The 21,744-nt window shown below is 50.7% G+C and overlaps 2 protein-coding genes across 2 annotated transcripts in view; one reads left to right on the top strand and one right to left on the bottom strand.

Moving 5' to 3' along the window:
* The window catches only part of SLC22A18 (solute carrier family 22 member 18), a 57,790-nt gene extending 56,480 nt beyond the window's left edge, over positions 1-1,310 (top strand). Inside the window, exon 10 of the mRNA XM_054276099.1 lies at positions 1,123-1,310. Coding sequence (XP_054132074.1) covers positions 1,123-1,310 — 188 coding nt within the window. The remainder of the gene's footprint in view (positions 1-1,122) is intronic.
* A 1,550-nt stretch (positions 1,311-2,860) lies between these two features.
* On the bottom strand, positions 2,861-4,344 carry PHLDA2 (pleckstrin homology like domain family A member 2). The gene is made up of 2 exons (XM_054276064.1): positions 3,801-4,344; positions 2,861-3,294 (listed from the first exon to the last, which is right to left on the bottom strand). The coding sequence occupies exon 1, from the start codon at positions 4,229-4,231 to the stop codon at positions 3,833-3,835; it is 399 nt and encodes a 132-aa protein (XP_054132039.1). The 5' UTR covers positions 4,232-4,344; the 3' UTR covers positions 2,861-3,294; positions 3,801-3,832.
* Between the last annotated feature and the right edge of the window lie 17,400 nt (positions 4,345-21,744).

Raw genomic sequence — 21,744 nt, 5'->3', positions numbered from 1 at the left:
TCCTGCTCTGCTTCTTCTTGCAAACAGGACAGCATTCTCGTCATCCTTCCCAGCCGTGTGGTGACAGCACCTCAGCTTGTGTCTTAGCGGAAAACTGATGCCAGCAGCTCAAATAATCATACTGATAGCAAAAAAATAATTGCAAACATCATTTCAGAGCTGGGCACAATTTTAATGAATACACTGCCAGCTTGCTGTTCCTCCCAGTGTTGGGGGCTAATGATTTGCTGGCTGGCCGGGTATTTTCTGCTCCTCTGAACATGACAGCTGTCCTGAACAAAGACTGCAGGACAAAAGAGCATCCTGGGGGTGTGTGGGACAGCCTTGTCTCCCAGGGGATGTCCTGGCCACCCGTCTGCACGTGGAAAAAACCTCACCTTTGCCAAACTGGAGGTGCTTCCCCATCCGCTGGGTTCCTGCTAAGGATGCAAATGTGAGAGCTGCTGGAGGGGGAACCGGCCCAGCAGGGCAAGGGCTCGCATATCCATCCAAATGGAAATATCCGCTCTTTCTGCAAAGGGGGGTGGGGAGTATCTCAAGGGGGTTCTGTCTTTATCTGTGGTTTTATTTATTTATTCTTAAAGACCTAGTTAGGCCTAACCCTCTCACTCCTGCTCAAGAGCTCTGTTTTTAGAGAATAAATGGCAGTAGTAGCTTGGGTGGAGCAGGGCCCACTCAGGTAATTAGGAGATTGGAAGAATCTGTGTGATTTGCTAGGAAGGCTCAAACATGACCCTAGAAATTACCTCTCCATCCCTAATCCCATGCAGTGGTTACCAGCCCTGCCAGGTGAGATATTCAGCAGCACCCTGTGGTGCCAAAGGCATCCCTGGACCCTGGTGAGCACCCACTTTGCCTTTTGGGCAGTGCTGTGATTGCCCAGACTGCTCAGGGAAGAGCTGAGCTGGCTCGTGGTGGAAACTGGTCCCTGTGCCTGCAGGAGTCCCTAACCAGAACAAACCCTAATTGGACTGCTATAAATTAATGCAAGAAATTATTTGAAGTGATTTGCTGCTACTGGAGGGGAGCAGCATCAGGGATGAAGGGGATCTTGTGTGCTCTTCTCTGCTTTTCCATGCCAGGACTTGCTCTCACCCTGTGTGTCTCTGCCATCTCTCCTAGGTGCCATGCTTGGGATCTGCGCATCAGTGCAGCCCCTGACCCGGACAGTGGGTCCAACCATTGGTGGAATTTTATATAAACAATTTGGAGTCTCTTCCTTTGGATATTTACAGTTAATGGTCAATTTAGGTTTGTTTGTTTTCCTCTTGAAGAGTAAAATCCCACTGGAAGAGATGAAAAGCCAATAAAACAGTTGCAAGAAAGTAACCCCCTTATCTTTCCCATAGAAACAAATTCCTGGGGTGTTTTTTTTTTTGTTGTTGTTGTTGTTCTGTAAATCTAGAAAAAAACAATTTGAACAATCCTTCCATTTTGTCAATATTTGCCTCTAGAGTAAGGGACAGATCAGTTTGCAGAGGTCTTGGAGCCATGCTGGAGCAACTGGGGGCCATGGGACCCCTGGAGCTATCAGGTTCCTCCCATTAACCCCCCTCAGCAGTGGCTGTCAGGGCAGGAAACAGCCCCCAACCTCAGCTGTTGTCAGGCAGCATTCCTGCTTGGATTCACTGAAACTGAAGGGATTAGGAGCCAGTGCCTTTGCTCTGGTTTGGCCTTTTATTTCAGTGCTCTGAAATGGTACTAAGAAAAAACAAGGGGTAAAACACATCTGCTTTTGAGCATTGTTTTGCTGCATTAAATGCATCTCCAGCATTCTCAGGTTAGAGGGGGCACTGAGGCTTTCAAGGCTGTGGCCAGAGGTTTGCTACATCCACAGCTCAGGCATGTGCAACCCTGCCTGTGCACGAGCTGCCAGCAACGAGGGACGAGGATGCAAAGCCCCGACGTACCAGGCAGCAGTGCCAGAGCCTCCCTGCCACTTCGAGAAACTGGGCCAACCCTCCTTCCAGGTTTTTCCCCTCCCTGTACTGAGTATCTCTTGCTCTTACTACAGCCTTACGTAATTACACACTTTGCAACTTCTTCTAGTACAAAGTCTCCTGCAAGAATTGCGCTGGTAATGGGAAGGGGAAATTACCTGCTGGAAGTGACCAAGTTTGGAGCAAGTACTTTGTGGGCTATGCTCACAGTCCTGACTGCCAGAATGGAGTTGTGTGCTCCAGCATTGCTCTCGAGGAAGCCCAGGTCAGCTATTGAGAATTGAGCCTCACAAAAAAACCCTCAGCACTTTTATCCAAAAATCAGGTAATTTTTCTCCAAGTTTCTTGGTCCGGGTGCTATGGGAAAAAAGCCTGCCTCCATTCTTCAGTTATCCTGGAGAAATTTAACTCTGCCTAGAGACTGCAGAGGTGAAGGAAGAGAGGAGAGCGAGTTCAGCTTGCTTTGCTACAAAGCTGAGGAATCCATGGAGCGTTGGCGCTCTCATTCCCAAACCAGGAATCCAGTTTTGTGCATTAGCACAGCGCTGAGCAATGGGGGCTGGGGAGGGCACAGGGCATTCACAGAGAGCAGCATTTTCCTGTGGCAGGGAGCGCAGGGAGCTCCTGCGCCTTCTGCAGCTGCCATTACTGGATTCTGTGGGAAAGAGCTTCCAGAGAAGACCTTCTGCAAGCTGTGGTAGGCTTTTCTATCTCCACCACTGACCAGAACTGAACCTCAACACATTCTCCCTCCCTGGCTGGGAGAAAAGGTCAAACACAAATGGGTTAGCTGGGCTTTCTCCACCTCCCACTGCCCAGTCCAGGGCACCACAAACCAAGCCTTACCCACTCTTCTTAAGCCACTTGACCACTGCCTGTATCCACAGATATGCCTCAACAAAAGTTACTGCAGCCCAGAGTACGGTAATAAAAAGTGAACATTTCAAGTAATTTATTTGGAATGGACACATTAATGCAAAAGCAATATTAAGACCAGTAACTGCTGAAAGACATTCAACAAAATAAATACAAATATAGATACTACAAATAATTTAAATTGTGTTTAACACCACCAGTCAGTGTTGAATCTTCCTTGCATCTCATAAATAGAAGATAATAGTTCACAAAGCTGTGCCACTCAAAACACGTGGACGCTTTGCTAGAAGTCCTGTATGAAAGTCTTTGGTTTTTCTTTATTCATCTCAGGCAAAGCTCAGGGCTCTTTGCTCAGCGGCCACAACGGGCTTGGAGAAAACCAAGCTGCTTCCAGCTCTCTTCTTTGCTTTCCTTCATTGGTACCCTGTCCCATTTCAGTCCAAGACACTCGATCTGGTTTATCATCCAGTGGTATGCTCTGAAGGTAGCAAGAGAAGTGGGTTAGTAAAACAAGCAGCACAACAAGGCAAAGGAAAAAAAAATAATGGGGGGCTTTAAAGGGAGAGTAAGCATTGAGCATTTATTTTCACAGATTTTTTTTTAGCAGATTCTGTGAGGAGAGCACGGCCAAGTGCCATTATTTATTGCCCGCCACCCCCACACCGTTCTCTCGGCACACTGCACAAGCGCGGCTCCCACCAGAAATTCCCCGCCATGCATCGGAGAAGGGGCCAGAGCCCCGCGATGGCTCGGGACAGGATGGCTCGGGACAGGGCCAGACCGCCGCGATGGCTCGGGACAGGCCGTGTCCCGCAAGCCCCGGGCTGGCAGCACGGCGCGGTTCGGGGTGCGCCCGGCCAGGAGGGAGCGCGGAGCCCGTCGGGCTGCGCGAAGCGGGCGCCGGGGAGTGAATAATTGTAAAGGATCGAGCGGAAAGCGCACGGAGAGCGGCGGCAGCAGCGCCGAGGGGCCGGGCGGGCTCACCTGGGGCCGGGCCGGGCGGGCGGGCGGGCGGCTCAGGGCGCCCGGGCCAGCCGCCGCTCCTGGGTGCCCGCCGCCTGCTCCATCTCCTGGCGGCTCTTGAAGTCCTGGATGGCCCGCTTGTTCTGGAAGTCGATGAGGGCCATGGTGATGGAGGCGTTCCAGCAGCTCTGGTCCGGACACCGAAAATCAATCTCCTTGCGGTCTTTGGTGACGATGGTGAAGTAGATGTACTTGCCCGTGCGCTCCACGCAGTCCACCTTGAGGATGGAGCCGAAGCCCAGCTCCTTGCCCTTGGCCCGCTTGTGCCCGTCGGGGAATAGACTGAGGCTGTCCTTGGTCAGCACCACCAGCTTCTTCTTCCATAGCTGGAAAAGGCTGTCACTCCGCTTCTCCAGCTCGCCCTCGCGGATCACCTCGGCTTGCATCTTCATCCTCGCTCCCCGGCGGTGGCTCCGGCTGCTGCTCCCACTGCTGCTCGGACGGCAATGACCGAGCCACGCCGCGATGGGAACAATTTATTGCAATGAATCAGCGCCGGGCGCCTTCCGGTGCCTCCCCCGGGGAGCCCGGCCCGCCGCCCCCTCCCGCCCCGCCTCCCGCCCGCCCCCCGGGCCGCGCTCCCCGCCCGGCCGCCCCTGCCCGGGGCCTGCGCCATGAGGGCGGCCCCGGCACACAGCCGGGGGGTCCTGGAGGCTGCCCCGGCCCACAATCGGGGGGTCCTGGAGGCTGCCCCGGGTGGATGGGCAGGCTGCGGGGAGGGGGTGCCTGCCCCACGGGCTGCCTCGCCGGGGGCTTCCACTCTGCTGTGCTGCTGCTGCTGCTGCCGAATGAAGGGATCCCAGTCCTGCCTGCCCACTGCCCTCCCCACCCGTGTTTCCTCTGCCCGCGGTGAGGAGGGGGCCACTGTGATCTGAGACAGCCCCATCTTGCCCCTCTGAGCACTCCCTGCCACTTCCCAGATCCCTAATGGGGTACAGGAGGCTCCCAACACTTTTCTTAGGGGCCTGGGTTTGGGCATCACAGCATCGGATCTGCCCTGGCATCATCTCTCTCTGGGCAGAGGGGCCTGAGCCAAGCTCAGGGTGGTTTCTGCCATCTCCCATGGACATCTGCTCTGAGTCCAGCCCCTGCTCACCCCCCCAAGAGACTCAGTCAGGGCCTGACTAAGCCCACCAGCTTCATTTGAGGCCCTGCATCCCACCAGCTCTGCCCCATCACCATCAGCCCTTCCTTTGTCCTTTCCTGAGGGCAGCCCACCTCTCCAGTTTCCATTAATACAGCTTCTCCTTATTTTTATCCCCTGCAATCACTGGGCTGATCCCATTTTCTCCCCCTCAGCCCATTCCCTCCTCCAGGGAAGGCCCCACAGTTCCAGCCTGGGCAGCGCCCAGCACCATGGGGAAGTCAGGAAAGGCTGTGGCAGCTGGAGGTGATATTTAAGAGGCACGTGTGAGGCTGCAGTCCCTTCCTCTTGGACACCTTTCATTTTGTCACTCCTTCACGATAGTTGGCACAGGGCTGATCCAGCTTCCAGCCGAGGGCAGGGCTGTGCTTAACGAGCTGGTTCTCGCTGTTTCTCCAGCAGCATTGGCTCAGGTATGTACCTGGTGCAGCATCACCTTCGGACTCTGAGCGCTGCTCTCCACCGCCCTGCCCGGCCGGCCGGCACCCACAGAGGTGCTGGCAGGCCGATCCCAGCGGTGAGCTCGCAGGGCAGCGCCCGGCCCCTTTGAAGGGCTGGCAGCGCTCCCAGGGAGCCGGCAGGGTCAGAGGCCCATTCACGGAGCAGATCGGAGCTGGAGCCAAACCCATTTCCGCTGCAAATCACCCGTCTGCCAGATTCCAGGGCCGCGCTTTGATAGTGCGCTGCGGCGTGCACATCTGGGGGGAGGCTCCCAAAAACGCTGGGGGCTGTGTGATGCTGCTGGGCTTGATGAATGAGCCAGGAAGGGCTTGGCTGAGCTTTTCAGGGAGGGATGGGCTGGGAATTGCTCTGGGAAGACCACGGTGGCCATCCCTGCTTGTGGGGTAGGGCAGAGGCTGTATAACATATGTGCAACTGTGACCTGGCATGTGAAGAGCTGCGGGCTTTTCCCTGAGAGCCAGTACTGTATCCTGCTTTTCAGTGTGATTTATTTTGTTTTAGTGAGGGGAACAGCCCAGACTGATTTACAATTAGGTTGTACAACTACATTTTCAGGGTAGATGCTGGTCTGCTCAGTAAAACCACTTTCTGACCAAAAGGCCCCATAAAAACAAGGGAGCTGGAGCCAACCAGGAGCAGAGCTGGATATTAAGCAGAAATCAATAGGATATTTTCAATTTGGCCCCAAAATGAAACAGGGAATGGTCTTTGTGCACAGGAAATGGGACACCACTTCAAAAAGAGAAAAAAAATAAAACAGGCAGCAAGTCAGGAACATACAAGGAACATCTGGAGGAAGGCTTCTGGTGTGAAAAGGCTACAGGACTTGGCATGTTTGTGCACACCTTGCTTCAAAAGTTCCACTAAAAGAACCTGAGTTTCCTTTTAAATGAAACTTGTATCTGTAGATGCAGGGTCAGAAGACCACTTTGGTCTCTGTCTTTCTGCTTTTGCTTTCATCTGGGTGATTTTTTTGTGCATTTATCCATCATTTTGAAATATTCAAAGCCTCCCCCAGCTGTCACCTCAGTAAACTTGCCTTAATACTGGCCAAATTAGAAAACTGCTAGGAAGGAAAAAAAAAAAAGGGGGGGGGGGGGAAGTGAAAAAATTCCTCACAGTGGAAAAAGGTAGGTTCTTGCTGAACAGGGACCATAGTTTTGAACATATGTCCATTGTATGAAGGCTCCATGTTTTTACCTAAGATGGGTTAGTTAAGTGGATAAAAGAATAAAAGGAAAGTCTAGTAAAGTACCATAGGGTCTCTGCCATTGTGACCATGCAGAAATTCCCTAAAGCAGGTTTTAAAATTTAATTACTTTTACTGAGACAGAAAGCAAAGGTGACTGCAGCTGAATCTACAATGGGCAGCAGAGCCAAACCACGAGCAATTTCCTACAGGAACATTTCTCAGGAAAGAATGGAGAGCTGCATCTGGTGCAGGAAACGTGGCAATTCCTGACAAGTAAGTAGCACAGCCCTAATCCCAGTGCATGCCATGGTAGCTGGTCACTGCTAATACAAGAATATAGCATTAATTTTGCCTGAGGAAAGAAAAAATATTTATATTGCCCTATTTTTTAAACAATAAGGTTAATGACTTAGGTGAAGAACTGACAGAGGGCACTGGTCTCACCTCAGCACCTGGGGAGAGGGGTAAGAGATGTGATGCAGCCCTGCATCCTACCCTGGCACCAGAGCTTGGGACAAGTGTCACAGGGTGCTGTGAGTATGTGTGGGTAGTGGATGGCCTTGATAATTAATGACCAAGCTGCAGCTAATGGGAGCTTTGGGTGATTGCAGCTCAGGTGCTGCTGCTGTCTCTGTCCAAGCTGGGGCTGGCAGCTGGGAGGAACCTGTCACTCCCTTTAGTCTGGGTTTGGTTGTTTAGCTGTGTTACCAGTGAGAGAAAGAGAAGGGATTTTTTTTCTTGCAGCCCAGCACATCACTGTGGCTGTGCCTCGACAGTGTGTGAGCTCCCAAACACAACCACCTTTAATATAAAGCTGCTTTTAATATAAAATCATCAGGCACTGGCCCTTCTTGCCCCCCAAATACAGGACATCTCAGGAAACTCAAAATTTAGGAATTTGCCTCTGTTCTTAGGAAGAGGGGGAAAATAACCCAGTGGGGAGTGTGCCCCAGAGGAAGGTGATGGGAAGCAGACTGACACTCAGTCACAGGAGCCTTGTCCCACACGGCCATCTCCCTCTTCCCACACTTGCCAGGGGTGCTGGCACCACCCTGTGCTTTGCCCCAAAGCAATCTCCAATTTACCAGGGGCATTTTAGAAGCCTAAATGGCAATTTGGCATGGAAGTGTGGCTTCATCCCTTTCCCAGAAGGAACCAGCATTCAGCCGCTGAGGGGTGGGTGCTTGCAGGGATGATTTTGTGGGTGTGGGATGGGATGGCCACGCTCAGCCTCGATGGATGGGCAGGCTGCATCGGTGGCTGTGCCGTGACACACGGCTCTGCAGCGAGTGCCCTGAGTCCAGAGGAGGGGTTTGTTTGATCATTGTTTCCGAGCGAGGCGGCAGTGCCCTGCTGCCGGCAGCATCGGGTTGCTGTAGCTACCTGTGTGAGTCACGGTAACAAAGCGCGGCAGCCAGGCAGGCACCGCCAGGAGCAGCCCCGGCTTTAAGGTCAGGCATGAGGATGGATAGGGATCACACCGAGGAAAAATGCCAAAAAATTGGGGGGTTTTTCAATTTAACTCCACAGGCCCATCAGTAGGACCTGCTGCCCTTTTTGTGGGATTTAGCCGTGCATTTATCCCACCAGGGTTTCCAGCTGGCCCAAACTTTGCATCTCCCTCCCAAAAGATGCAGGAACTCCTGCTGCAGCTATTGGCATTCCTGCAGCTGCCTTGGGTTTGTTCCCACTGTCCCTCTGTAATCCTGGAGCTGTGCATCTCCTCCCCCAGGACTCTGTCTTGGGGAAGGACCCCCTAATTTTTCTGGCATTAATGCAGGCTGCTCAGCAGCAGAGGGGAGTGCAGACTGAAGGCTGTAAAATTGCTTTTATTATAATGATTTCAACATGACATCTGTAGGGGAAAAAGCTGGTTTACAGCACTGACATTGTAATCCTGGCAGCTGAAGTCGATTAGTAACAGAGGAACATATGGTCCTGCATTGTAAATTGCTGCCCTCCATGTTTATATTAGGGCGTAGCTGTATCCACAGGCACTTTTAGCTGGAGCTCAGTACAGTGACCACTGAGTCTCCTAGGAAACCTGTACTCAAAAAACCCTAAATAGCTGTAAACTAAAAGGGTGGGTTGTTACTGGGGAAACTCTGTGATGAGCAGAGCTTTTTCATGTTTTTCCCATTTTATTCAATTTTTTTCACATCCTTATACTCCTTTAAATATTTGGTAGGGTTTTTTGGGTTTTTTTTTTTTTTGGTTTTGGGTTTGGGTTTTATTGCTGTTGTTGTTGTTTGGGGGGCGTATTTGTTTGTTTGTTGGGGTTTTTGATTTGTTTTTGGTTTTGTTTTTGTTTTTGTTTTTAGACTGTTTCAGAGTATCTCTGGGAAGTTTTTGGCTATAGTTCCTTAATATTCTCTTCCCTCAGAAATGCCCTGGGACAAACTGGTGCCATTGGGTCCCTCCAAACTCCACTGGTGAGCTGGTGGTGCCAGTGCCTCTGTGGGCAGGACCTCCTGGAGCAGCATGGAGCACATCAGGGCCAGCTGCCCGTACTGGGGTAGCCTGGGAGGGGGCTCAGTGTCCCCTGGGGATGTTCAGGCCTTTCCATGAACACACAGAGCTTGGGTGCATCGCTCCAAGATGGCCAAGCTCCGGTGAAGAAGCTTTTCTCTTAGGGGCAGTTCACTGGGAAAGGTCTCAGCCAGGGGGGTGAAGGCCACCCAGGCTGTTTGTTAGGTGATTACAGTAAATGATGGGCAGCAAGGCTGGAGCTTTTGTGTTAATTTAAACAAGGGCATCAGAGGAAGCATCTTTGCTCAATCTGGGAGATCCTTTTTTTTGTACCCTACGCAAGCCATGGATTAATCAGCAATAGCACGTAGTCCAGCTTGCTCAATTTACTAATATTTATCTGACTAAGACTCTTTTTTCCTGAGAAGCTTGAAATGTCTCATCCCACTGAGTCAGTGTGTTACCATTACATGTTGTAAACTGCTGCAGACAGTCATGGAGCAGTTGTGAGGAGCTGGGAAGAAAAGATGTCATTTCCCGTCAGCCGGGCCTTGGCTGTGCTCTGCAGCAGACAGCCAAATAAGGGTGGGAATGTGCCAAATCCAACCTGCTTTGGACAACTCCAGGCACCCGAATTCCATACTGGGATTAAAAACTGGGGGGAGAGGGGCTGTTTTGCTCTGTCTCTTCCCAGCAGCCTGGGCATGACTGTGTGTGTACTGTGTTCCCCACTTTGGATGCTGTACAGGTGTTTAGTTTGGTTATTAAAATAAAAATGGAAAAAGAAGTCTTGTGCTATCTGGTCTTTTGAGCTGTTGGTGCCCCTCCTAATACCCATATCTCTGAGCCTGTTGGCCCAATTTCAAGCCCATTTGGCAGAAATACAACAGGTAAAAAGATGCTGCAAGATCCCTGTGTAGCTTGGCCCGGCTTGGAGGAGCCTGGGTGCATCTTCGTGCAGGTGAGGAAGGTGTTGACCCCACAGTTTGGGTTTGGTCCAGGACTGCTGTTTAGATGCTGGTGGACCTCAACACAGCCTGTTCTCACAATTCTCTTCACAAAGCAGCTTGCTGAGCATCATGGGGGGATCCATGAGCACCCTGAGATGTCACAGGGGAGGACAGAACCCATCACAGGGCCCCGTGGGACCCATGGGGACTCAGTACTTCCCCTTCTGCCCAGGGAATGGAAAGCCCAGCCAGTGGCTTGCCAAGCCCTGCCCTGAACTGTGAGGTTATTTACTGACCCCTCTGAATGCTGTCAACATTTTCCCATGTCCTGTGAGCTCAGGAGATGGTTTAGGCTGCAGCTCACAGTTTTAAAATGACGGGACATTACCCTGCTGAAGGATTCAACTTCTCATACCAAATCTCTTGGGACAAATATTTGGGATAGCTTTATTTTCAGCAGCAACAATAAATGTCTGAGACCTCAGCCTGGGCTGACACTGATGAGCTCTTTGCAAAGGAAGTCCCTGGTGGTTTCAGCTCATGCCATTCAGCCTGGCATTGCCTGCCTGCTACCTTTTATTACCCTGCTGTGCTTTTACTGGAGATTGTGAAGGGCCAGGCTTTGCAGAAGTACGCTGACATTGCGTACTGAAGGTCACTGCTCCACATTACCTGAACTTTCGAAATCTGCCAAGCTCCAGGAAGTGGCTTTAAACCATCTTTGTCCGGTCTTTGTCCGTGTGTGGAGACTGTGGCAGCTCCAGTGCTGACAAGTGCCGGGATGTCCTGTGTCACACAGGGCAGTGTGACCCGTGTCCCCACCTGGCTGCCCTGACAGGGCACACAGGTTTGAGCTCCCTGTTGGTGCATCCCCCTGCCCTCACATTCTGAATTTTGCCTGTTTTGGTTTTTTGGGGAGGTTTTTTTGGTTTTTTTTTTTTTCAGTATATAAACTTTTAGAATAAACACTGAAAAGGATCACAGGACTGCCTAACCACAACATCAGCAAACTTAAGGCAGTTGGGGAGAATATAAGGTCATGGTACTGTCCAGCTTTGGGAAGTTTCCTGTCTCCAGGAGGGCTGGAAAAACATCAAAAAGAAACTCCTCCAGTGCATCATTCCCAGAAGTGGCCAGGGCCAGGCTGTGGGAAGTAGCTGGAGGGGAAAGAGCATCCTTTCCCTCCTGGACAGCTGGGGTGTGTGTGGCAGGCCAGGTGGTAGAGCTGATATTGTGTTTCACATTATGCTTTGGCTGCCAATTTTTCTTTTTGAAGCCAGTACACACTGTGGCAGGTGTGAAGGGAAGCAGTTAGATGAGGGTTTAGGATTTTTTTTCTATTTTCTCCTGAGGCTTTCACCTCCTTGCCATTGTTTCCAGTGCTGTGAACTTTACCTGCTACCATTACCCTGCTGCTCCTTCACTAAACCTGTGCCATGACCAGGCTTCTGCTGGAGCAGGCAGTGGGAGCTGAGGATGCTCTGGTGCCTGGCTGGCAATGCTCAGGAAGGCTGGAGGGAAACAGGGGTCTCATATGGTGGATTAAAATGCAATAAATACTCTCTAGGCATCAACTTCGGGTCATTCAGTGACATCTGAAAGCCACAGGGGAGAAAAAAATCCTAAAAACATTGGATAAAATCGAAAATGGAAATCAGCAATGTGTATTTTTCCAGTTCTGATTGGTTTTCCCAGTTCTCACCTATCACTGATTTGTCTCCCCGTTCCTACCACCAAATAAATGAAAGGGTTTGGGGTGAGTCCAGTAGTCCTGAGCTGTGGATGTTGGTGTTTATAAGCTCCATGTGCCTCCCAGTTTGTACCTGTCCTTTGCCTCGTGGCCCGTGTGGCAGGGGATAGCAGGAGTCCGCTTGCTCCTCGAGTTAATATTTGCCAATGGGGCTAAAATGTAGAAGTCAAACTCTCTTCTTTCCTGCTGGTTACTCAGCCCACCTCATACTCAAACACCTGGCCCCACCTGGGCAAATATTTGCAATGAGTAGCTCAGGGCATGTCCCACCAGGCTGAGAGCTGGAGTTAGGCAAGCATCAGTGATGCTGTCATTCTGCTCCTGGTGGTCCCTGTGCTGCCTGGCTGAGCCAGGAGGTGTGAAAGGGAAATCCTAAGCCATAAAAAGCTGAGGATTTTTTTTTCCCTGCTCTGATAGAGAAACTACAATTTGGTGGCAGGGAGAAATGGGTTTGAGGAAATCTCTGTTTGTTTTGTGGAGGGAGCAAAAAGCCAGTGTTTTAGGAGATGGGTTTGAGCCTGGTGGCCCTGTGGCCCTGGGCAGTGTGGGAGCCCAGTGATTGCAGCATTTATGAGTGGAAAAAAAGATGAAGGGAGAAAGTTTGTGATAAAGCAGGGAGGCAGTTAAGAGGAGGAAATGAGGGTGCTTGGCATGTAACCTTGGCCAGGCTCTGCTCCCCCAGGACGGGCCAAAAATAGATTTCCCTGGAGGCAGGGCAGCCCAGGTTACAGCGGAATGGTGAACGGGGGATGCAGCCATGGCACAGAGGATCGGGGGGGAGCAGGACAGAGATGTTATGCTCAGCCAAGAGCATCCTGCTGCTTTATTTGGTTTTGTTCCCCCTTCCCAGGGGTTTCCTCTGGAACCTGGCTCCCATACTTTCCCCTTTGCATGTCCTCTGTCAGCCCAGTGGGGCTCCATCCCAGCCTCTGGTACAGCTGCAGGGCGGGGGGAGGAAGTTATTTGCATTGATCTGAAAACTCAGGACATCTCTAACACTGTGTGACAGCTTAAAACACATAAACCCCTTTCCTGTGGGGTAATTGCTGAGAGCTGGCTGGAACAAATATCACAAAATCCTAGCTATTAGTCCCAAATTACTGGTGTCCTTTAGAAGAGGGGTCTTTTCTTCAGCCAAGGACAGGTGGCACTGACTGGCATTTACCACCTAGGATGGGTTTATCTGAGCTTCTCTGGAGGTGTTGTAACCAGGGTTGCTACAGCAGGGATAAAGTGCTTTAAGTTCCTCGTTTCCTCAATGCATTTATCGGCTATCGGACATTTGCAGTGTGGAGCCCTGCTGGCCTTTGGAGCCCGGAAAAAAGCTCCAAAGGGAGCAAAACGAGTTAAATGGCTTGGCAGGCAGCCAGGATGACTAAGCCATTCTTCCAGCCTTACTGGAGCAGGAGTCAGGCATGGAACCGGACACATTTCCCATAATTGGAAACCCCTGGTCAGAGCTGCGGGATCCGGGGCTGCAGCAAAAGCTTTGTGGGCTGTGAGCAGCCAGAGAGGCCACGGGCAGGGCACTCCAGAGGGGACATGCATGTCCATGACTGTGCCTGTTTGCAAGAGCAGTAACCCAGGGACACAAATAGCAAATCACACATTTGGCCAAAACACTGGAAAACGAGGCTGGAGTTTCCAACAGACACTGGCAGTCCCCTCTCATTGCCAAGGCTTTTCTGAAAGCCTTTTTGGACTCCATAGGCACAGGGGAGTGTGCACATGGCACATCTCCAGCCTTAACTCTCCTCATGGGACCTTGAAGTGAGAAGCTGTGTGAGAGCAGGAGGAAAAATGTTTGATTTCAGTGACAAATCCCTTTTCTTCCTGCCACGGAGGACAGGACTCATCTGTGGGCACCCCAGGAACACGTGACAAGAGCCAAGCACTCTGTGGGAGCCGTGTGGGTGCTCCAGCACCCACAGCTCATTGAAGCACCCATCAGCCACCCTGCCGGCGCCACCTGGCCCAGGGCACACTGAAACCCATCATCACCACCGGATGCTGCTGGGAAATGGGCAGTGGGAGAAGAAAACCAGCACCCCTGGGCTGGTCCCCTGGGCAGAGGTGTCCATGGCACTGGGATTTTTGGCTCTGGCTGGCCTCTGAGCACATTTCTTTGCAGCACACCCAGCCCAGCCTCTCCCATGGCTGATAACGAGCTTGACCTTTATCTTTGGTGACTCATGGCTGCTCCTGTTTCACTTGCCTGTCAAGGGCCGACTGTCTCCATGGGAAAACTCTTTGAGTGTTGAGCAGGGGCAGGAGAAGCACAACCACACCTGCAGCCAGAAATCCCCTTTAGCCACAGCCATTCCACCACTTATCCTCCTTTGGGGCCTCACTCGCTGCTTCTGCTCCTGGTATGAAGCCAGGCTCTAACAGTGATGGCTGCTCACAGATGGATGAGGATGAGGATGAGGATGAGGATGAGGATGAGGTTGCCCCAAGGGAAGGGCACCCTGTTCCCCAGCCTGAACTGCAGGAAGGCAGTTTTCATTCTCTGCAAGCAGTTGCTGCATGTCATCTTGGATCAAGTGATTTCTCATCCAGCAGTAACAAGGGAAGAAAGGGGGGAAAGGCCTTCATCTCGTGAGAAAGCTGGGTGCTGGGATGGAGAAGCAGCTGTCTCTGTGGGAGCAGATGCCTTTCTCTGGGAGATAACAGGTTGTGGGTCACTGTAAAGCAGTCCCCTCCACAAACCATGCTGTGATCGATGATTGCTGCGGGTAGCGAGGGCGATGAGCTTTTGTGGAGCATCTGGGAGCCCGGGGCAAAGGAAGTGGGAAGGCAGGGAGGAGGTTTGTGCTCGCAGGGGGCTGGCACAGAGCCTGCAGCGGAATCTCAGCCCCGACCTTCAAAGGGAGGAGGCTGCTGCCTCAGTGCTGACTGTCCCAGCTCCCACCCGGCTCTTTCAAAAGCCAGGTTTCCCTTCTCCCTGCCTAAAGGCGACCTTGTTCTCCCACCTGGCGCAGGGCTGGGGCGGCTGGCCGGCAGCAGAGGTGACTCAGCGTGCCCACACAGCAGCGCCAGCCAGCTCCAGCCATATTTGACCAGCAGGTGAACTGATCATTGCTCACAAGGACCTTGCACCTTGCCTCCTTTCCCTTTTCTTCCGCCCTTGCCCTTCCTGGGGCTCTGTGGAGTGGCTCTGGCCATAGTGCAGGCCTGGCCACCTTCCTGCCTGTGCCAGCTGCTCTGTGGGCACCTTGGGCATCCCAGCCGTCCTGGCCAGCAGCTCGGTGCTCCCTGCAAGCCAAGGGCAAGCCTGGCAGTGGCGGCTGGGGCGGAGGGAACGCCAAGGGCGCAGTGCAGCCGCAGAGCTGCCAGCTTCTCCTCTGAATGACTTTTTATCTCTGTCTACAGGAAGTCGTAAAGTGATTGTGTTTTATTGAAACACGGTGACGGAGGACATCCCAGCACATGGAACCAAGTCAAGGCCAAAGCTCCGGCTGCCTGGCTGCCAGAGAGAGCAATAAAGCACAGACACTCAGCCAGCAGCTCGGGCCCTGCAATTATTGCTGCTTCCCAAGGGACATTTCTACCACGTGCCTCCATTTTTCCCTCTCCAGTCATGCTTTAGCCCAGACAGACAAGGTGGTGTCTACAGGAAAATGAACAGGTGAGCTGGGTGGGTCGGTCCCACCTTGGTGCTCACTGTGTGGGGTCATAGGGAAGGTGTTTCTATCACAGGGCAGTTGCCTGCTGCTTGACATAATAAAATAATAAAATAAAATAAAATAAAATAAAATAAAATAAAATAAAATAAAATAATAAATAATGAAATATAATAAAATATCAAATAAAATATCAATATAAAATAAAATAAAATGAAATAAAATAAAATATCAACTACAAATCAAATCAAATAGAAAATTAAAATAAAATCAGCTCCCACTTGTGGCTCTGCTTTAGCTTTAAGACACTCATCCCACCCCAGCAGCTCCTCCTGCCAACATGCATCCAGCACTTTATCCAGGAGGTGTTTCTGGCTGGTTCATAGTGTGGGGAGGGTTGGTTTGGCTTGGGAGGGCTTTTTGAGGTTTTGTTGTTTGGGATTTTTTGGGTTTTGTTTTGTTTTTGGGTTTTTTTAAAGCTATTTGCTGCCCCTTTGATCTGCTGGCTCTAGCACAAAAAGAAAAAAAAATATAGAAGAAAAAGAGAAAAGAAGCTGATTGCAGCTCGCCTGGGGGTGTTGGGGCAAGATCTACAATTGCCAGCGGCGTGGCTGGGAGGCATCTGGCTTCCATCTGCTCCTGCCAGACAGCCCAGAGCCCCCGTGAAGCCCTCCCTGCCCAGGGGCATGAGGGAGGAGCCCCCCAAAAACCCTCCTGCACCATACCCAGATACCTCCCTTTGTGCCACTGACAAGCTCGAAGGGGGTCGGACCCCCTCCCCTGCACCAACACCCCCTTTAATTAAAAATTGAAATCATGTAATTGCCTCTTCATTAAAGCCAATTAAAGCCCGGCTGACAAGGGAGGAGGCGGCACATTTTGCAACTCGCCGCGGAGATGAGAAAGCGCGCACCGCAATTACGGTGTCTGTTTGCTCTGCCTTCCCCCAACGTCTTCATCAGGGCTGCCTTTGAAATCGGACCCGCACTGAGATGCTGCTGCTGCTGCTGCTGCTGCTGCTGCTGCTGCTGCTGCTGCTGCTGCTGCTGCTGCTGCTGGCGGGCTCCTCGCAGCCGGCAAACCCCGCGTGCTGCTCGGGCTGGGTGCTGGGAGAGGCTGCCGCACACCGCGGAGAAGAAGGGAGGCCGGGCTGCCTCCTCTCCGTCCTCTCTCTTTCCTTCCTCTGCCTCCTCTCCTTCCTCTGCCTCCTCTCCTTCCTCTCTCTTTCCTTCCTCTGCCTCCTCCTGCCCTGCGCCCGCAGATGAGGCCAGGTGTGGAGGAAGGATGCTCAGAGGGATGAGGGGCGGAGAACAAGACTGGGGGGCAGCATTCCTTGTGCCAGGCTGTGCCAGGGGCTTGCTGGAGCTGGATGCCCACTGCAGCTCTGCATTTTGGTCTCCATCTCCTAGGGATGCTGCAAGGTCATGGATGGCTTGTTTCCAGGGCCAGGAGCACCCACAGGGGTGATCCCCACCCCTGCTTGGATTCAGGAACGGTGGTGATCTCACACTGTGAGGTGAACGTTCAGAGCGCTGCTGGTTTGCTGTCCCCAGCCAAAACAGAATCAGTTCCCAGGGGTTCAGTCCCAGTGTTTATTTGCAGCCTCATTGGGTGAAAGGGACTGAAGCACCTGCTCCCCAGAAGGCACAAGATGAAGCTGGGGGTGGAGGGAAAGAGGGCTCCATCCCCTCTGCTCCTGGGCCAGGAGATCCCCAAACCAGCCAGGCCAGCCCTGTGACCGCAGGAGTTTCCAGCAGCAGCAGCAGCAGCAGCTCCGGCAAGTGTGAGTCGGCACTGCGGGTGCAGAGCGGGGCACACGTGGAATGCTGCGCTGCTGCTGCTGCTGCTGCTGCTGCTCCAGATGCCGGCTCCGCGATTTTCCCTCCTGCTGCCCGGCTTTGAAACGCCTGAGCAAGCAGCCCTTGCAAACACTTTATTGCACACACGCACTTGCCTACGTTTTGACCTGAACTGTGCTTATTAAACTCTCTCTCTTTTTTTTTTTTTTTTTTTTATGTAATAACAGTCCAGTGTTCTTTGTAGGCAATCTGTCTTCAAAGATCTCCTTTTTGATCTTTTCATACGCTAAGCAACAATTCAGCCTATATAAATCTCAGATTGAAAGTGCATAATTTGTTTTTCCCTGATTTTTTGAAGCGGTAAGAGATGAAACGGCTCAGGGGAATGTCAGCAGCAGTTATATCTTAATTGTTTTTTCTCTGCATCAAAACGCCTTGAACTATTTACTCGTGTGCAGGAGCTCTGCATGACCTCTACACAAGTGCTGTAACTCCCCTAACAAGTTATATCCCCTCGCCAACTCCAGCAGTTGGCTTTAGTAGGAGCTCCAATACTCATTTTTCACCCAGCCTTCATTCTCTCATGCTCTTTCTGTTCAGGCAAATCAAAGAGTTTGGAATGTGCCTTAAGTCAGGAGCATGAAAAGGAAGAAGGAAGACCAGATAATTGTGTTCAGTAAAAGAACAATATTAAAAAAAAAGGGAAAAAAATTCCCAGCCTCCTTCTAAGTGTGACCTAACAGAGTTTATCAAATAGACATTAAGCAAGTTCTCATTTATCCCTAAAAGGTGGACTCAAAAACCAGAGTGAATTTGCATTGTAATAAAAAACAATTTAACAGCTCACAAGGAATATTCACACAGTGCAGAAACTTGCATTAGTGATAGATCAGACCATCCTATGCTGTTTGGTTTCTGCCCCAAACAGGGGCAAATTATTAATTTTTTGTTCCACCCTTTAGGTTGTCATGAATGATGAGTAAATTCCTTTCCTTAGTGTTTCCCTTCTCTTCAGCCCTTTTTCTCAAGCTGGGTTGAGTCTAGTACGGGTTATGTCCACCTTGCAGATGCTGGGGCAAGCAGGGAGGTGGGGGCGAGCCAGCAAGAGGCCACAGCATCACTGGTGATGCTTTTTGGGGAAAGGAAACTTTGCTGGGAGGGATCTTTTTTGCAGTGGGGGACTGTTACCAGGAGGGCTTACAGGAGCCAGGAGGCTTCTCTGTGGAGCAGAGCTGGCAGCTGCTGCACAGGCTCACTGGGTTGTATTAACCGGCTCTGGCATCCCCACACGCTGTCCAAATTCCCACGGTAAAATCCGGAGGGTAAGGCAGCTTGTGCAAGAGGCCAGCGCTGCTGGGTGGAGCCAGCGTTTTCGCTTGTGTAATGGAGAGGTGAACCAGCAGAGAGGAAAGGCAGCCTGGAAACAAAAGCTGGCACTTGACAAACTGCTCAGTCTTCATTCACATGATGCCTCATTAACAGCGCACAGGCTTGGATTTTTTAAAATTTTTTTTGCCTTTTCTTTTTCTTGGATGCTTGTCAAACCAGCGTGACTTAGGGCAACTATTGTTTAGGATTCATGGCCGTGGCCTGTGAGAGGCTGGTGGTATTTAGGACATCAATATGAGCAAATGGAAAAAAAAATATTTCTTCCTGCTATTAGTGTGATAAGCCATTTGGGAAAGGGAGGATGTAAGTTTTTCCATGCACAGGTCACAGCTACTGCAACAGAGTTGTTTGCACACTGATTTGTAGTGAAAAACATGGACAGTAAAGGTAAAAACTGTGAGTACCTCAGCTTCAGGGGAGGAGTCCTGAACAGATATTGACATAAAATCAATTCCCTGTGGATTTTAGTTGGGGAATAATACAGGTATTTATCCTTGGAAAAAGGCAAGAGAATAAAGAAGCATGAATACAGAACTCTTATTTTTTTTATACATTGCCATTTGTCATAGACTCAGAATTGTTTGGGTGGGAAGGAACCTTAAAGAACATCTCATTCCAATCCCCCTGCTATGAGCAGGGGCACCTTTCACTAGACCAGGTTATTCAGAGTCCCATCCAACCTGGTGTTCAACACTGCCAGGGATGGGACATCCACAATTTCTCTGCGCAACCTGTGCCAGTGCCACACCACCTTCATAATAAAGAATTTCTTCCTAATATCTGATCTAAACCTGCTGTTCAGTTTGAAGCCTCCTTGTCCTGTGAGCATATGTCCTCTAAATAGTCCCTCTGTCTCTTTCCTGTCAGCTCAGCTGGGAAGGATGTTTCCTGAGCTAGAGCTGTTTCCAACAGTGCTGGAGCAAAGATGCTTCAGAAGAAGAAGGTGCACATTTCGATCACAAGTTCCTCAGGAGGTGGTAGCACAATGCAGCGTCAGGCAGCGGGGCCATGGCTCACATCTTGAACTCACCTCTGCATCGCTGAGCTCGCGGGGAGAGCGATTTCCTCGTGCTGAACTAGTCTGACCTCTTCTTACGTGTCCCTCTGCAGCGTGGGGCTCCTCGGCCTGCGCTGTGCTGAGCTGGCTTCCCAGCCAGACCTCATTTGCTTGAGGAACTGCCAGCAAGGCAGCATTTAACTGAGCGTGAATCCATTACCAGCCTCCTTTATTCTAAAACAGGAAAAGCTCGTTTAATGAGGAGAGTGGAAACACACAGAGACCATCTTAATTTTTCCAGGTACCACAGATCCTAACCAAATAGTGAACCCCAAATAACTGAACATACTGGAATTGAACCAAAAGCTCTGTTATCCCAAACACCAGATCTCCAGGAAGGTACCCTGGTGCTGTGCTGGACTCCTGAGAAGCCACAGGCTGTCCCCGAGTTTCAGCTGGCAGCCCAGCATTTGCCATTTGTTCCTGTATCAGATAGGGCAGCAGGGCAGTACCTCCAAGGCTCTCTTCCTAGACAACCCAGGCACTGAGAGGCTGTTAGTCATGTGTATCCCAAGCAGGTGACACACCAGATGAATTCCTCTTGGAGTGCTTCCAGCTGCTTCAGATTTCAGGCCCAGAACTGGAGTTTTTTCCTCCCTTGAATGAGAAGCCACCAACATGAAGGGCTGCATCACCAAAGCATGTTCCCACAGACTAAACTTCAGGGTTTTTATTAGGGTGCTGAGATGACAATCAGGCATGGATGCACATAGACATTTTGCTTTTCACCTCACCATTTTTAAAAAATTGCCACTAGCTTTACATAAAGCATTCATTTATTTGTCTCATGGCCCAGTCTACAAAACACACCAATATAAAAAAAGAAATAAATTCATTCAAACAGTAACTTGTGGGTTTTTGCACACCCACACTCCATCAAGCCTGGATTTACCATTCAGCCTGGATTTATCTGGCCATGACAATCTGCCTACCACCTCAGCAGTTCTTCATACTCTGTTAGAGGAATGAGCTGCACAGGTACCAGTTCATTTCCTGTAGACAAAGTCTGTAAGTGAAAACAGTGAAGTCTAAGAATTGCTCATCTCTGCCATAACTGGTGAGATCTGCAATGGGAAGAGCACAGCTGGGTTTTGACAAGATCTGTTTTCTATTAGGCTGTGTCGACCAGCATTAACTCCACTTGAATGAATCCCAGGTCAGCTTTCCCATCATTTTCCCTAGGATGAACAGCTTGCTAGGCAGCTTCATTACCCACCCATCTCATTTGGCTCCCTAGATGCTGGCACATTTGCTCCACATGTTCTGGAATTTCCCGTTTTCTCGAAATTAAAGTCAGCCTTTCAGGATTCATGCACATAAATTACTTTGGTGTGCTAATTTGCAGATGTTTATCTCCAGGTAGCAGCACTCCCGTTTAACCATGTAGTGGAAAGTACTGCTTGAGGATGGGGAACTATATCTCTTTATATTGGAGGAAACAGTAACAAACCAGGTCCAATCTCTCTACTTGATGTACCTTGCACTGTGCTGAGCCAGTCTGCATATAGGCAAGCTCCATTATTCCTGTCCTTGCCAGAACCACCTTCACACTGCTCTCCATGCCTGCCAGAGTGCAGTGCAGTCAGACTAGGCTACAAAATCTAATTTTTAAAAATACAGGCCAGAACCTATCCCTGTTCCTGCCTTCTTTCCTCATTCCTGCCTTAATACTGTGGCACCTGAGCAGTAGTGTTACATTTTCTGACTGAGAGGTCAGCTGTGGGAGTACCTTAACATTCATAAACCAGTTTGGCCCCCAGCACCTCATTCAGTCCGTGACCTAAGTGCATGGATCATGTGGAATCTTGTAATGATGCTGCCTCCCTAAAAGCCCCAACTCTTACAAAAGATTCCAGACTGTTTGCTTGCAAATTGAGCAAGTTTGTACTGATTTACATCAAAGAACTGCCAGCGAGTTATATTTACAAGGGCTCCTGTTTTGGCTTTTGGCAAAGACAGATGTTGAGCCAGGAGCTGTATGGGCAAACAGCTGGAAAGGTGCTGTGTTTAACACTCCACCATTCACAACAGGATGTTCATTTCTCCTAGGAAGCATTAGGGACCAGACAG

The sequence above is a fragment of the Melozone crissalis genome, unplaced genomic scaffold, assembly GCF_028551555.1.
Source record: "Melozone crissalis strain CALT ecotype California unplaced genomic scaffold, PUWL_Pcris_2 ptg000018l_1, whole genome shotgun sequence".
Classification (NCBI taxonomy): domain Eukaryota; kingdom Metazoa; phylum Chordata; class Aves; order Passeriformes; family Passerellidae; genus Melozone; species Melozone crissalis.
Note: the sequence above shows the minus strand (reverse complement) of the source record. Positions and strands in the feature narration are given on the sequence as shown.

What these genes read in the sequence shown, in the direction of transcription:
- PHLDA2 (XM_054276064.1), bottom strand. Translation starts at nt 4,231, where the DNA reads ATGAAGATGCAAGCCGAGGTGATCCGCGAGGGCGAGCTGGAGAAGCGG.